A 15,541-nucleotide genomic window follows, 5' to 3' on the forward strand; every position below is an offset into this window, starting at 1 on the left:
CACTGGTAGTTAATTGGAGATAAGAGTTTCATGGACTTTCCTGGCTTGGCTGGCTTTGAATCTTGATCTTCAGTTCTCAGCTTCCTGAGCAGCTAGGATTACAGGTGTGAGTCACCAGTGCCAGTGGTCAACAGATTTTATACCTTATCTAAGACAAGATATGGTTCCTATCTTTTTGCTCTACTTTAATCTCTTATCATGAGATAGATATGAAAATTCTACTTTAAGAAATTATTATTTATTGAATTCTTAATTGAATAAAGAATTGAAATGCAGTCGGGCACCAGTGGTAGGCTAGTGCCTTAATAAAAATTCTCAGGGACAGCATTTAGACACTGAGTTCAAGCTCTAGTACCAATGTACTTCCCCCTCTGTATAACTGTCAACTAATAAAATAAATAAAAAATAAATTAATTACATTAAGACTTAAATACTTTAATTGATCCCTGGGTTTTTTCTGGTTATGTTCTCTTCCAAGCTCTATATGCAAAGATGAAATTAATATTTCAACAAAAGTAAGACCTTAGGATCTACCTATGAAATTTTTTTTCAAAGCACTATCAACAGAAGTCAGATCCAAGGAAAGATTAAACTACTGTGTCTCTCATCTCAAAGGTGAGGATGATGGTAATAGCCATCACCAAATGCTTACTGATCCAAAGATAATAAATGGTTTTCTGACTCTTCTACATGTGATTAACTAAGTGTAAAAGCACAGAGGAATGTACAACCTCTGTTTCTTCTTTGATGAGAGCTGGAGGGAGGTGACTGCAATTAAGGATATGTGTCATAACAAGGATTCAGTGACTCATGCATGTAGTCCTAGTCAGTCAGGACTCTAAGACCTAAGTACCCCAGTTCAAAGACAGCCAGGGCAATAAAGTCGGTGAGACTCTTATTTCCAATTAATCACTAAAAAGACAGAGGTAGAGCTGTGGCTCATGTAGCAGAGCACTAGCCTTCAGCAAAAATTGCTCAAGGGCAGCACCCAGGCCCTGAGTTCAAGCCTCAATACCAGCACACACACACACACACAAAGAACATATACAGATAAACCAAAGCATATATACATATTATATATCATGTTAAATTACATAGATTATCATAGTATATTAATATATGTGTTATTAATTTTATGTTCATCGATATATGTTAATATATTGGCACTGTATTAATATATAATATTATTAGATATTATATATCATAACATATCATGATATATTTTTATATCATTATATATTTTATATCATATATTTATATATACATATATTTGATATAAACAAGTACCTTAAAGTATCTTTAAGAAGTTTAAAAATCAGTAAATGCAGGAACTTTCTAAAATTTAAACTATAGATGTATAATCTTACCTAAACATGTCATAATGTGATACAGTTGATCAATATCAGACTCTCCAGGAAATAGGGCTTCCCCCATGAGCATTTCAGTTACCAGGCAACCGACGGCCCACACATCAACAGCCCTAAAAGAAATAGAAAATCTAGCTGCATATCTAACATGTTTACTTACTATATCTGTTCTGCATTTTACTATGTGATATTTGGAGTTGAAGCAAGCCATGAATTGTTCATAAAAAGACATCTCTCTAACAAGTTAAGGGTTCTAATTCTGCATTTTAAGTTGTGAGATTTTCAGAAAGTTCAGTCATGTGACACTAGAGGAAAAAGGCTTCTTAAAGGTCAAAACAATGATCACCCCTTCCTCATGCAACTGTAACCTCTCTGTACAGTATTTTTACAATAAAAACATATAAAAATTATCACATGTACTTTATTTTGGAAACAAGACTCTCAGGATTCCAGGGCCTTCCTTTTGTGTTATACATAATTCTAACAAGGCTCAGAAGTCTATTCTTTTGTGCACTGAAGAAAAAAAAAAGCACACTAGAAAAAAGGGTGTTGCTGAAGAAAAACATAGATAAAAGAACCAAAAACCAAGAGGGAAAAAAAATAAAACAATCCTAAAAATTTTTCACAAGAATTCAAAGAATATATTACCATCATTTAGCATAACTGCCCTGAAGTTACTTAAGATAGTTGCTGAATTATAAAATGGTACAAAAATACTAGCAAGGCAGCAAAATGGGAATTCTGGATAATTGAGAAAATCTTGAGACATTTTTAGTCTGAAAACAAAGAAACTATACAAAATATTTTAGAAAGATTTCTGTCAAAAACAATTTAAAAAGCTAGAAACAGGAGGCTCACTCCTGTAATCCTAGCTATTCAGGAGGCTGAGAGCTAGATGATCACAATCCAAAACCAGTCCGGGCAGAAAAGTCATTGAGACTCCATCCCCAAAATACCCAGCAAAAAGTAGAGCTTGAAGCATGGCTCAAGTGATAGAGTATAGCCAGACAAGAAAGCAAGTTGAGCAAGCTTGAGATCCTGAGTTCAAAACACTAGTACCACTAAAAAATAAATGAATAAAATTAAAATCTCTTCTTTAAAGAATTCACTTATGAAGACAACTTATGCTTAGTAAAGATTTCATATATGTGGACTGAAAAAAAAATTTCACTCAATCACATTTTTACTCCCGCTCTTGCCTACTCTAACCCATCTCATTCTAATATTCAAAAAAAAAAAACCAGACTTCTCCAATTTTACTATCTTGTTACAAATAAAATAGATGTGTGTATATATATACATATATATTTATGTATGACCATTGTAAAAAGATAGATATATACAATTATAATACATATATATATAAATATATCAGACCATTGTAAAAAGTATACCAAAGCAATCTACCAGTGACACATACACTCCCAGCCCTTACAAGAACTTTAAAAGGTTAATAAAAAGTGAAAATGAGCACCTATCACTTTATAAACTTCCCTAAACTTGAACTTTCCTTTTCAGAGTTACAGATCTTTATTATATTAACCTATTCCATTGAGTCAAGAAAAGAAAACTAAACTCTGCTCCCTCTCATTCATATATCTTACTTGCCATACTTGACATCACCAACCAGCAGTTCTGGTGCTCTGTACCATCGGGTAGCCACGTAATCAGTATAAACCTCCCCAGGAGCTGCCAGTGTTCGAGCAAATCCAAAGTCACATAACTTGACAACACCAGACTGAGAGACCAGTATATTTTCTGGCTTTATATCTCTATGTATGATCTAAGACAAAAAGCAGAATATCATGTATGTTAAACAAATTACTTGCCATGAACAGGACACTTTTTCTGTCCCTCAAAATATTATAGCCAGCCTGGGCGCTGGTGGCTCACGCCTGTAATTCTAGCTACTCAGGAGGCTGAGATCTGAGGATCACGGTTCAAAGCCAGCCGGGCAGGAGAGACCGTGAGACTCCTATCTCCAATAAACTACCAGAAAACCGGAAGTGGCGCTGTAGCTCAAGTGGTAGAGTGCTAGCCTTGAGCTGAAGAGCTGAGGGACAGAGCCCAGGCCCGGAGTTCAAGCCCCCCGACAGACCAAAAAAAAAAAAAAAAAGACTACAGACAGGTGGCAGGGTGCTGGTGGCTCACCCCTACAATCCTAGCTATTCAGGAGGCTGAGATGTGAGGATCAGTTTGAAGCCAGCCCAGACAGGAAAGTCCATCAGACAGGAAAGTCCATCAGACATTTTTTTTTTTTTATTTGTCGTCCTGAGGCTTGAACTCTGGGCCTGGGCGCTGTCCCTACACTCTTCACCTCAAGGAGAATGCTCTACCGCTTGAACCACAGCACCACATCCAGTTTTCTAGTGGTTTATTGGAGATAGGAGTCTCACGGACTTTCGAGGCTGGCTTTGAACCTCAATCCTCAGATCTCAGCCTCCTAAGTAGTTAGGATTACAGGCATGAGCCTCTGGTGCCTGGCCCCATCAGACTCTTATCTCCAATTAACCAATCAAAAATTGGGAGTGATAGTGTGCTCAAAGTGGTAGAGCACTAGCCTTGAGCAAAAGCAGCTCAGGGACAGCACCCAGAACCTGAGTTCAAGCCCCACAACTAACCAGAAAAAAAAGGACATTCATGCTTGAAGTTTCATTTAAGCTATAAAAAATATTGAATATACATATGAATATATCACTATGAACAAATCAACTGCACAGTTATTTTTGTTCACTGGTTCAATTGGCAAGCCAATCCTTAGTGCACATATAATGTAGGAGAGGTTAGCTACCTAACATAAGTACTATAGGCCCACTGGAAAAGTACCATCCTTTACATGAGAAGGAATAATCAATGTCTTTCCAATTGATTCCATTAAGTATTTGCTTTACTAACACCTCATAGTACTCTAATTTCCTGAACGCTCAATGTTATTTCTATACCTCATTGTTTTAGCTCTGTAATGATCATATCTTGATTCTACTAAACTGGCATTTAGATACCCAAGTTTGATTCATATGAGTCTGCTCTAAGAAACAGAAATAGCAAAAAAATTAGATTTCTCAAAAATCACTTTCTGAAACTGGATTATTCCTAAATTGCTAAGAGGCCACTTTGGGAGCTTCTCTAAGAAAATGTTTCCCCATATAGAAACTAGAAATTTCTCTTTAGTGAACAATTGCCTTAGTATATATAATTCAATGTATAATGAAACTATATAAGCTAGATGTGATAGGTCATGCCTATAATCCTAGCTACTCAGAAAGCTGAGCTCTGAGGATCACAGTTTCAAGCTAGTTCTGGCAGGAAAGTCTGTGAGAGTCTTATCTTCAATTAACCTACAAAAGTGGGAAATAGAGCTGTGGCTCACATGGTAGAGCACTAGCCTTGAGCAAAAGAAAGCTCAGGCACAGCACCATAGGGCCCCTTCAGCCTGGGACCAACACAAAAGCAAAAAGGAAAACAAAAAAATTAATAAGACTGTAAAATAATAAGAAAATTGAAAAAAATCATGGGCACATAGATTATGTACCTTTTATTCTTTTTTACAATTATCTTTGGTTTTTTCCTACCATTAATGCTTATTATTATTTTTTTTTTGGGGGGGGGTCCGGTCGTGGGGCCTGAACTCTGGGCCTGGGCGCTGTCCCTCAGCTCTTCAGCTCAAGGCTAGCGCTCTACCACTTGAGCCACGGCGCCACTTCCGGCTTTTTTTTTCTTTTTGCTTATGTGGTGCTGAGGAATCGAACCCAGGGCCTCTGGCATGCAAGGCAAGCGCTTTACCACTGAGCCACCTTCCCAGCCCAATGCTTATTATTTTAATCACACAAAAGAATCAAATGAAATTCATGATCATACAAAAATGTCATTTAACATAAGATAAAACTTGCAGAATATATGTTAAATTACTTATTATATATATATATATAGATATATATATATATATATCTCACTCCCAGAGGTGTCATTTTTCCTGGAGTAAAAGTGCAATATAGCATAGGATAGTAATAGATACTTTCATAATTTCATATCTCACAACTTGTCCAAGAAAAGGAATTAATACATACATTCTTGGTGTATAAATTTAATAAAGCTCATTACTTTATACTTGTACATTTCACTAATGTTACCTTTTTAGAAAGGAACAATTAACACGTTTTTATGTCTAATTAATGAAATGCACAAATAAAGAAAATGCTTGTTGGGAGGAATTGATACATGTATTATGACACAAAAATTGTCAATATCAAAATAATACAGTTCAATTATTTTACTGTTTTAAGCTTTATACTAATATGTCATAGATTGACTGGTATCTAGGTAGTTAACAATTGTTAAAAATAATTATTTAAACTGAATACTCACATTGTGACTATGACAAAATCCAATTCCACTAATAATCTGAAACAAATACTTTTGGACAACTTGATAGTCTAGTCCCTTGGGAAAAAGTTCCAAGTCATCAAGAATGGTGTGATCAACAAATTCAAAGACTAGGTACCAGCGTTTCTTTTTCTTACACACTTCCAACAGATTCACCAAATTTTCATGCCTCAGTTGCTGTTATTAGAAAAAAAAATACAAGGTCAGTTTATAAAACAAAATTGCCAGCAATTAGTCACTGGCTAAAATAGATCCCTGTGTAAGAAAAACATAAATAAAATACATAAGCAATGTATATTATGAAAATGCATTCTAGTTGGAAAATACCAGTAAAAAAGACCATATTGCTCCTTTTTCTCCTCAGGGAAAAGTAAAGCCTTGAGAAAACAGGACTGTAACACACCACCAACAACAAAGAGGGAAGAACTACCAAATAAGTCAAGGTCAAACAGGAGTGTGGAGAAATACCAAAATATTGTCTATGGTTATGAAGCTGGCAGAAAATGATTTCACAGCAGAAATTAAAGCAGAAAGCATCTATCTCAACTTTGGACAATGAACTGCACGATAGCACATTGAGGATAGTAGCAGGAATTAAATTACAAAAATTTTAAAATAAAACAGAAACATACATAATAGCGGAGATAAAGTCAAGCAGTGGTTTCTTCTAACAATAGATGTAGCTGGGTGCTGGTGGCTCACCCCTACAATCCTAGCTACTCAGAAGGCTGAGATCTGAGGATCACAGTTCAAAGCCAGCCTAGGCAGAAAAGTCCATGAGACTTTTTTTTTTTTTTTGTCGGTCATGGGGTTTGAACTCTGGGCCTGAGCACTGTCCCTCAGCTCTTCAGCTCAAGGCAAATGCTCTACCACTTGAGCTCATGGCCACTTCCGGTTTTCTGGTGGTTTATTGGAGATAAGAGTTTCACGGACTTTCCATGGGCTGGCTTTGAACCTCGATCCTCAGATCTCAGCCTCCTGAGTAGCTAGGATTACAATCGAGAGCCACCGGTGCCCAGCTCCATGAGACTCATCTCCAATTAACCATGCAAAACCCAAAGTGGTTTAGCTGTAGCTAAAAGCAGTAGAATGTTAGCCTTGAGCAAAAGCTCAGGGACAGAGCCCAGGCCCCTTGTTCAAGCCCCAGGATCTACAAAAAAGAAAAAGAAAAGAAAGAGAGAAAGGAGGGGGGAGGGAAGGGAGAAACAATTTACAGAGGAGGCCCTGAAACTGAAGTGCTTATTAAGCACAAGCTGCTTGCAAAGTGGGCTGTTAATTGGCACCTGGGAACTTAGCTTTCGGGAGGGTTTCCCTTCATTTCCAGATATGGTGACTAATTTTCTGAGAGAGTAGACAAAACTAATATGCTCAACATTGTTAACTCTGTGCTCTTGTTTCCACGGCAGGAAAAAATCCTACTGGTTTTAAATTACAAGGGAAAAATATGAGAATCTAGGATGGGTTGGAAAAACTGTGCGGACAATACTTCACATATTGCATACCTGCTTCCTTCTGGGAATGGAGAATTTGGGTTGGTAGTAGGCCGAGAGTGTCTATGTGGGCAGCCCCTAATAAAATCCCGGGGTACTGAACATTTAATGAATTTCCTTAATAGACAATATTTCCCATGTGCTGCCACCATTCATTGCTGAAGGAAATAAGCACATTCTATGTGACCTGACTACAAAAGGACTCTTGTTCTACCTTGTACCCCTTTGCTGATTTTGCTTTATACTCTTTCACTGTAATAAGTCTTAGATAAGGACTTATATATATGCTGTATGCTGAGGACCATGATCTTCCTAGAGAGTTACTGAACCCAAAGGTAGTCTTAGGGACCACTAACACAGATGATTGGTTGATCAACAGGCAGATGACTCAGAAAGAAGAAACAAAATATGCTAAACCATTTTAAACTTGCAACATAAACAAATGTACATATATTAAAATTTTATTTCTCCTGTTGCTAAAATTAGAATTTTATCTTTTAAAATCTGTTATAATCAAAACAAAGCTAAAGACACAGTAATATTTCTGGAAGAGAATCTTGATCAAGAAACAAGGCACATTTTTTTTTTTCAATTCAGTAGACATATTTACTTACCTTTAGTAACTTGATTTCTCGCATAGCAATTTTTCTAACCATTTTGTCATCATCACTTTCTAAGAACTTCTTGATGGCCACAATTCTTCCATTGTCTTTATTCCTACATTTCATCACCATTCCATAACTCCCTTCTCCAACCAATCCAAGATTCTCATATTTTTCCATTTTAATTTAAAACCAGTAGGAATTTTTCCTGCCGTGGAAACCAGAGCACAGAGTTAATGTTGAGCATATTAGTTTCTTCCACTCTCAGAAAATTAGTTCTTCCTGCTTGCTTTATTAGAGTAGTCATGTTCATGGCTATGAACACTATGAACACTATGTTCAGGTCTGTCTGTGCTAACTCAACATTTCTTGATGCTTCCATATCTAGGGTATATTTTCAAAATAGGCACATGCAATTAGAATAGACAAGGTGAATGAACTAAAGCCATTAAATGTAAATTACTAAATATTGTATTAATGAAATTCAATGTATTTTAACTTATGTAAAGAAATAACTAAGCTATTACACAAAACATCATACTAGAAAAGTACAGTCTCATTGCATTCAAAAATGAGAAACAGCACAAGTATATTTGCTTTTAATCAAAATTTTCTAACCAAGTTTGCTTTCCCTAGAACTCTACTAAACTCTAGGGTCAAGATAAGACAGGCAGGGCTGGGATGGTGGCTCAGTGGTATAGTGCTTGCCTTGCGTGCATGAGGCCCTGGGTTCCTCAATACCACATAAGCAGAAAAAGCCAGAAGTGGCACTGTGGCTCAAGTGGTAGAGTGCTAGCCTTGGGCTGAAGAGCTGAGGGACAGCACCCAGGCCAAGAGTTCAGACCCCACGACTGCCCCCAAAAAAACAAAAAGATAATACTGGCAGTTGGATGCTGGTGGTGCATGCCTTAATCCTAGCTACTCAGGAGGCTGAGATCTGAGGACTGAAGTTCACAGCTAACATGAACAGGAAAGCCCCAGGGCTAACACCAAACAAAAATACATAGATAAACAATTTTAGAGTCACAAGTCTTTGAGTAGGGAATAATAGGTAGTCACTAGTTATGAGAGATGGAGAAATGAAAAAAACAAAAACAAAACAACAACAACAACAAAAACCTTTTTAATTTATGTTTTTATTTTTTTGCCAGGGCTTTTTTGCCTGTGTGCTGTCCCAGAGCTTTTGGGCTCAAAGCTAGTGTTCTACCATTTGAGCCACAGCTCTACTTCTGCCTTTTTGGTGGTTAATTGGAGATAAGAGTCTCACAGACTTCCTTGCCCAGGCCGATTTCAAACACTAATCCTCAGACCTCAGCATCCTGAGTAGCCAGGCTCACAGGTATGAGCCATCAGCACCCAGCACAAAGGAAACAGGAGATGTAGGATGTGATCACAATGTCTATAAGGGAAAATATTGTAATTAAACTTTTCAACTGAAGTGGCTCACCAACGTCATGGAATGTCACAAGATGGTACATTGTCTGCAATGAAAACAGAACTATGCCTATTGAAATTGTTTTAAGAAGGAGGGAAAAGAGGAAGGAGTCAAAGGAGAGCGACAGAAGTGGTGACACTAATTTGAATACATTGTATATGTATGAAACCCTCCCTTGTATAAGTAATACATGCTAATAAATGAGTCTTTTAGTACTCTATCCACCTAAGGATTCATGATAGACTTCATTTCAGCCTAAGGTGGATCAACAAGTAGTTCTAAAACAACAGATCTTTAACTACCCAGCCCAGGATATCATGCCTTAGAGGTCAAATACAATTCTGTAAACCTCTCTTAACCATAGGACAGTGACTTTCCCCATGAACTTCCTGAGGAGGAACTTGACACTCCATATGTCTTACACTTTTAGCAAAAACTTGTGCTGAGGGGTAGGGAAGGTGACTCAGTACTATAGTGCTTGCCTTGCATGCATGAGGCCCTGGGTTCGATTCCTTAGCAGCACATAAGCAGAAAAAGCCGGAAATGGCGCTGTGACTCAAGTGGTAAAGTGCCAGCCCTGAGCTGAAGAGCTGAGGGACAGTGCCCAGGCCCAGAGTTCAGGCCCCACGACCCCAGCGGAGGAGTTGGGGGGCCCAACCGGGGGACTTGTGCTAAAGCAAAAGTCATTGTCATTCTCACCTTAAAGATGGCCACTTTCAGTCTATTTCAGTCTATTGAAAAGTTATTCCTTTTCTAATAAATTGATCTATCCAGTTTTGTTTTGTTTTGTTGTTTTTTGTTTTGCCAGTCCTGGGGCTTGAACTCAGGGCCCGGGTGCTTTCCCTGAGCTGCTTTTTGCTCAAGGCTAGCACGCTACCACCTGAGCCACAGCGCCAATTCCAGCTTTTTCTCTTTATATGGTACTGAGGAATCAAACCCAGGGCTTCATGCATGCTACAAAAGCACTCTACCACTAAGCCACATTCCCAGCCCCATGACATATCATTTTTTAAAAGATCAAATTTTTACACTAGGTTGAAAAGATATCCGTGTTAGAAATCCTTATGAAGGGCTGGGAAGGTGGCTCAGTGGTAGAGCGCTTGCCTTGCATGCATGAGGCCCTGTGTTCGATTCCTCAGCACCACATAAGCAAAAAGAAAAAGCCGGAAGTGGCACTGTGGCTCAAGTGGTAGAGCGCTAGACTTGAGCTGAAGAGCTGAGGGACAGCGCCCAAGCCCAGAGTTCAGGCCCCACAACTGGACCAAAAAAAAAAAAAAGAAATCCTTATGTACTTTCTACTCAATGGGGAAAAAAAATCTGATCATAAAATAGCCACCTAACAAATGAACAGTGAATCTTTAATAACCTTTTCAAGCAATACTAATTACATTACTATGTTGAATTTATTTTTTAAAATAATAATAGTAAGATCATACCTGGGCACTGGTGGCTCATGCTTGTGATCCTAGCTCCTTAGGAGACTGAGATCTGAGATTTGCTGTTTGAAGCCAGCCTGGGCATGAAAGTCAGTGACTCATCTCCAAATAATCACAAAAAAAAGCCAGAAGTTTGCTCTGGCTCAAGTGGCAAACCATCATCCTCGAACAAGAAAGCTCAAGGAGAGTACCGAACCTTGAGTTCAAGCCCCAAGACTGGTGCACACAAACACAAAAAGACCAATGACATCACAGTACACGGGCATATTTTTTGTGTGTATGCTGGTCCTGGGGCTTGTACTCAGGACCTGAGCACCATCCCTGAGGCTTTTTGCTTAAGGTTAGCATTCTATCACTTGAGACAAAGTTCTACTTTCAGCTTTTTGGTTTTGAGATGAGTCTCATGAACTTTCCTGTCTGGGCTGGCTTTGAACCATGATCTTCAGGTCTCAGCCACCTGAGTAGCTAGGATTTCAGGTTTGAGCTACCAATGCCTGGCTCATAGGCATGTTTTTTTTAAGAAATTAAATATTAATATCACCAAATATAACATTCCAAAAAATCTTGGTAACTCCAGCTACTCAAGAGGCAGAGAATAGGAAGATAGTCAACCTGAGCCAAAAGTTATTCAAACCCTCATCTCAACCATAAAAGGTGGATCTGGTTGTACATGCATATCAGTCCAGCTCTACTGGAGATATAAATAGGAGGATCATGGTTCAGGCTTTCCCAGACTCAAGAACATATTAGACAAAATAAAGCAGAAAGATCTGGGGGCATTGCTCCAGTGCCTGTTTACCAATTTGGTCTTTTTGTTGTTGGTGGTCATGGGGCTTGAACTCAGGACCTGGCACTATCCCTGAGCATTTTTGCTCAAGGCTAGCACTCTACCACTTTGAGTCACAGCTCCACTTCTAGTTTTCTAGTGGTTAATTGGAGATAAGAGTCTTACTGAGGGCTGGGAAGGTGACTTAGTGGTAGAGTGCTTGCCTAGCATGCATGAAGCTCTGGGTTCGATTCCTCAGTACCACATACACAGAAAAGCCAGAAGTCGCAGAAGTAGTGCTATGGCTCAAATTAGTAGAGTGCTAGCCTTGAGTAAAAGAAGTTCAGGAACAGTGCTCAAGCCCTGACTTCAAGCCCAGGGACTGGGGGGGGGGGGGGAAGTTTCACTGATTTTCCTTTCCTGAGCACACTTTGACTATGATCCTCAGATCTCAGCCTCCTGAGTAGGATTACAGGTGTGAGCCACCAGTACCCAGCTGCAATTTGGTCTTGTAACCTTAGTTCTACTAAGGGAAAAAAAAATCCTGTTAATGATTAATTATGTAAGTATGAACACTTGAAATTTTTGGTTATAATTCCTGAATTATAATTTCCTGAATAAAACCAATCACAATAGAATCTTGTTTTTCCAGTGGTTGACTATGTGTTTTGGAACAGGAAAAACATTATTTTCCGTCTGGGGATTCAGCTCAGTGGTAGTGTGTTTTTCATGTGTACATGGCCCAGCATACATTAGTTAAAGCAGGGAAGGTTTCACATGTATACAATGTATTTCAGTCTACCTTATACCTTGGTCCCCAGTACTGCAAATATATATCTGTGTATATGTGTGTATATATAAATATACATATATTTATGTGTGTGTATATATATACACTTATATAGTTTTTCATAAACTTTGACTAGTACGATATATAAAGCTATTAAACTATACCTTCAAAATTAAATTTATTGTTAAAATTTGATTTTCAGACTAAATTTCAGAAGCTATGAACAAAAAGAAAAAGAAAGTCAGGTGCTGGTGGCTCACACCTGTAATCCTAGCTACTCAAGAGGCTGAGACCTGAGGATTACAGTTCAAAGCCAGCCCAGGCAGGAAAGGCTGTGAGACTCTTATCCTATTATCTCCAATAAACCACCAAAAAACTGGAAGTGGTTCTGTGGCTCAAGTGGTAGAGTGCTTTCCTTGAGCTGAAGAGTTTAGGGACAGCGCCCAGGCCCAAAGTTCAAGCCCCAAGACTGACAAAACAAAAGAAGGAAAAAAGAAAAAAATGTTGCTTTAAATCTCACTGTGATTTCAATGATTTTAAAGAAAAATAACAGTCTTTTGGTAACTTTATATTCAAATGATGATTCATAATATTTTTTAAACTTGAAAATATACAAACATTCCTTTATAAAATTTTGAAAAGAAAAAAATTCTTACCTAGTGTGTTGACTGTGTACTTATGACAATCTAAAATTAATTTACTCAGATTGTGAATTGTGGTAATGTTTTACTTTCTTCTCTTATCGGTGCATTGATGACCTTATTATTCTTAGTCCTAATAAACTGTGATAATCCAATATTTTAAGTATGTTTAGCGCTTGTCTTTTAACAGTTTGAAGTTTTATTTTATTTTTTCAGTTGTGGAGCTTGAACTCTGGGCTAGGACGCTGTCCTTGAACTCTTCAGATTAAGGGGAGCGCTCTACTGCTGGAGCCACAGAACCACTTCCGGTTTTCTAGTGGTTTACTGGAGATAAGAGTCTCATGGACTTTCCTGCCCCAGGCTGGCTTTGAACTGCGATCCTCAGATCTCAGCCTCCTGAGTAGCTACATTTACAGGCGTGAGCCACTGGCGCCTGGCTTGAGGTTTTATTATAAACATTATCTGTATGTGTGCTGGTGGGAATGGAATCCAAAGCCTCCACAGTGTGCTAAGCTAGGTGTTCTACCACTGAGTATACCCAGGAGCCCCCTCCCCTAAATACGTATTGATAATATAGATATACACAGAACAACAGGTCTTTTTTTCAGGAGAGGGGAGAATAAAAACAATTCCAATTAACACCAACTCAACTTATTTCATTATTGCAATCAACAGTTTTGATCATAGATTCTATTACAAACTATTTACATAGTGATGTCCCAGACCACAGCTTTCCACATATTTGACTTTTTTTGTTCTGTTCCAATACTGGGGCTTGAATTCAGGACCTACACAGTGTTCCTTAGCTTTATTGCTCAAGGCTGGCACTTTACCACTTACTTGAGCCACAGCTCCACTTCTGGCTTTTTGGTGGTTAATTGGAAATAAGAGAGTCTCATGGACTTTCCTGCCTGGGCTAGGTTCCAATCGCTATCCCCAGATCTCAGTCTCCTGTGTAGCTAGGATTATAGGTATGAGCCATGGGCACCCAGCTAAAACTTCAAGTTTTAATTAAAAAAAATATATTTGAAAACATTCTCAATGTTAACTCCATCTTTTTTTCTTTTTTCTTTTGGTCCTTCTATTAAGAACTTTTAGGAAGGATCAGGCTTTAGGTTTGTCATACCCAATGACAAAAATAGCCGGAATTTCTAACCCAGAATTTAAAAAAAATACTTTTGTAACTAGAAATTTGAAAATATAAAATGAATGAAATAAAAATTACCTGAAGCCTAAGGTGCTTTGCAGCGTATCACAAGCTAACATTGCACAAGGTGACTACTCCAAGTTTCTTTTCCCAACTAGGTGCACCTCTTGACACACCCCACTGAACACATCTGCTTATGCAAGCAACTCTGCCCAGACATACCTTAAAAATATCACGGGCTACAGAATCCCTTGTTTCCTAAAACAGTTACTTATAAACTATTTCTTTCCAGTCCTTCTATTCCTCAACCTAAGAGTAACACAGAGTTTAAAAATAATCATCACGAAGCCTAGCCAGTTGGCACTTGTGATATTTGTGGAGATGTGTCGTGTGAGCATCTGATTCTAGCAACCAACAGTTTAGACAAAATACTTGGCCTTTTACAACGCAAAAAAAAAAAAAAATTTGCTGAAGACCGGTCGAGATCTTTTCTAAAGAAGGTCATGGAAGCTTTTTAAAGGACGATACTTACTGCTTCTTCAACTCCTTTTCACATAGACAGAGCCAAAGGTTTTCAACTTGGAAACACATGCATCTCGTTGGCAGGTCAAAAAGACGCTGACTGGCAAACTGGCAGCTCCCCTGGGTTGAGATTTCCTCTGCGGATCAGTGACAGGTCCTAGAAGCAGCAGGCAGGGCGGCAGATGGGCCACGGCCCTCCCTTGGCAAACTCACTATTCCGGGGACCAGGGGCCGCATGCTGTTGTCGTCAAGGCAACGGCCTCACTCGGTTCCCCAGCCACGGGTACGGTCCCCAGAGAGAGATGTGGTCCGAGCCAGAACGCGTGCAACGGCAGTCCCGAGCAGCACCACCTGTCCAGGCCAAGACCGGGGAGAAATTAGCTGGGCGGAGAGTACACCGCCTCCCTGCTCCGAAGCCGCCCGGTGCGTGGAGCCTGGGAGCCGCACGCCTCCAGCTAGCTGGGCGGGGGCGAAGGCGTTGGCCCGAACTGCAAGGGGGCGGGTTCTCACCCGCCAGGTCCCGCCCCTCGCAGGCGCACCGGGCCTCCCTTGTTCTGATTGGCTGGTCCCTGTCGTCAGGCGCCATAATTGGCTTATCGCCAAACGCCCCGCCCCTTTACCTGGGCCTGGACCCAGGTTCTGTCAGCCGCCGCTCAGACCTCTGCTTCTCCGCCCACCCTCCCAACGTTCTCAAGTTAGAAGCGACCTCTGCCCCAGTCTGTGTGCAGATGGCGACTCAGGTGGCCTGGGCAGAGGTAAGGTGGCGGCGATGGAGGACCAAGAAGACTACGCAAAGGGCGCGATCAAGCGTTTGCCGCCGCTGGCGGCGGGGTGCGGGAACCCGGGAAGCTGGGCCAAGCGCGGTGGGGCACGCTTCCTTCCTTTCCATTCTAGGTGCCGGGACTGATCGGGCCTGGGGGGGGTGGGGGGGGCGGGAACCGAGGTAACTAGGTGAAGCAGCT

General features: G+C 39.8%; 1 protein-coding gene across 5 annotated transcripts in view; it reads right to left on the reverse strand.

Moving 5' to 3' along the window:
• Cdkl2 (cyclin-dependent kinase-like 2 (CDC2-related kinase)) overlaps positions 1-14,992 on the reverse strand; it is a 37,843-nt gene extending 22,851 nt beyond the window's left edge. For 3 of the 5 annotated variants that reach the window (XM_013020260.1, XM_013020263.1, XM_013020264.1), the window contains exons 1-5: positions 14,590-14,992; positions 7,855-8,050; positions 5,733-5,927; positions 2,972-3,150; positions 1,368-1,480 (exon numbers count right to left, since the gene is read on the reverse strand). In XM_013020260.1, coding sequence (XP_012875714.1) covers positions 1,368-1,480; positions 2,972-3,150; positions 5,733-5,927; positions 7,855-8,022 — 655 coding nt within the window. In that variant the 5' untranslated portion in view covers positions 8,023-8,050; positions 14,590-14,992. Of the gene's footprint in view, positions 1-1,367; positions 1,481-2,971; positions 3,151-5,732; positions 5,928-7,854; positions 8,051-14,135; positions 14,164-14,589 lie in introns of those variants that run through there. The other 2 variants (XM_013020262.1, XM_013020261.1) reach the window with 2 other exon arrangements.
• Between the last annotated feature and the right edge of the window lie 549 nt (positions 14,993-15,541).

This window comes from Dipodomys ordii, unplaced genomic scaffold, assembly GCF_000151885.1.
Source record: "Dipodomys ordii isolate 6190 unplaced genomic scaffold, Dord_2.0 Scaffold49, whole genome shotgun sequence".
Taxonomy (NCBI): Eukaryota; Metazoa; Chordata; class Mammalia; order Rodentia; family Heteromyidae; genus Dipodomys; species Dipodomys ordii.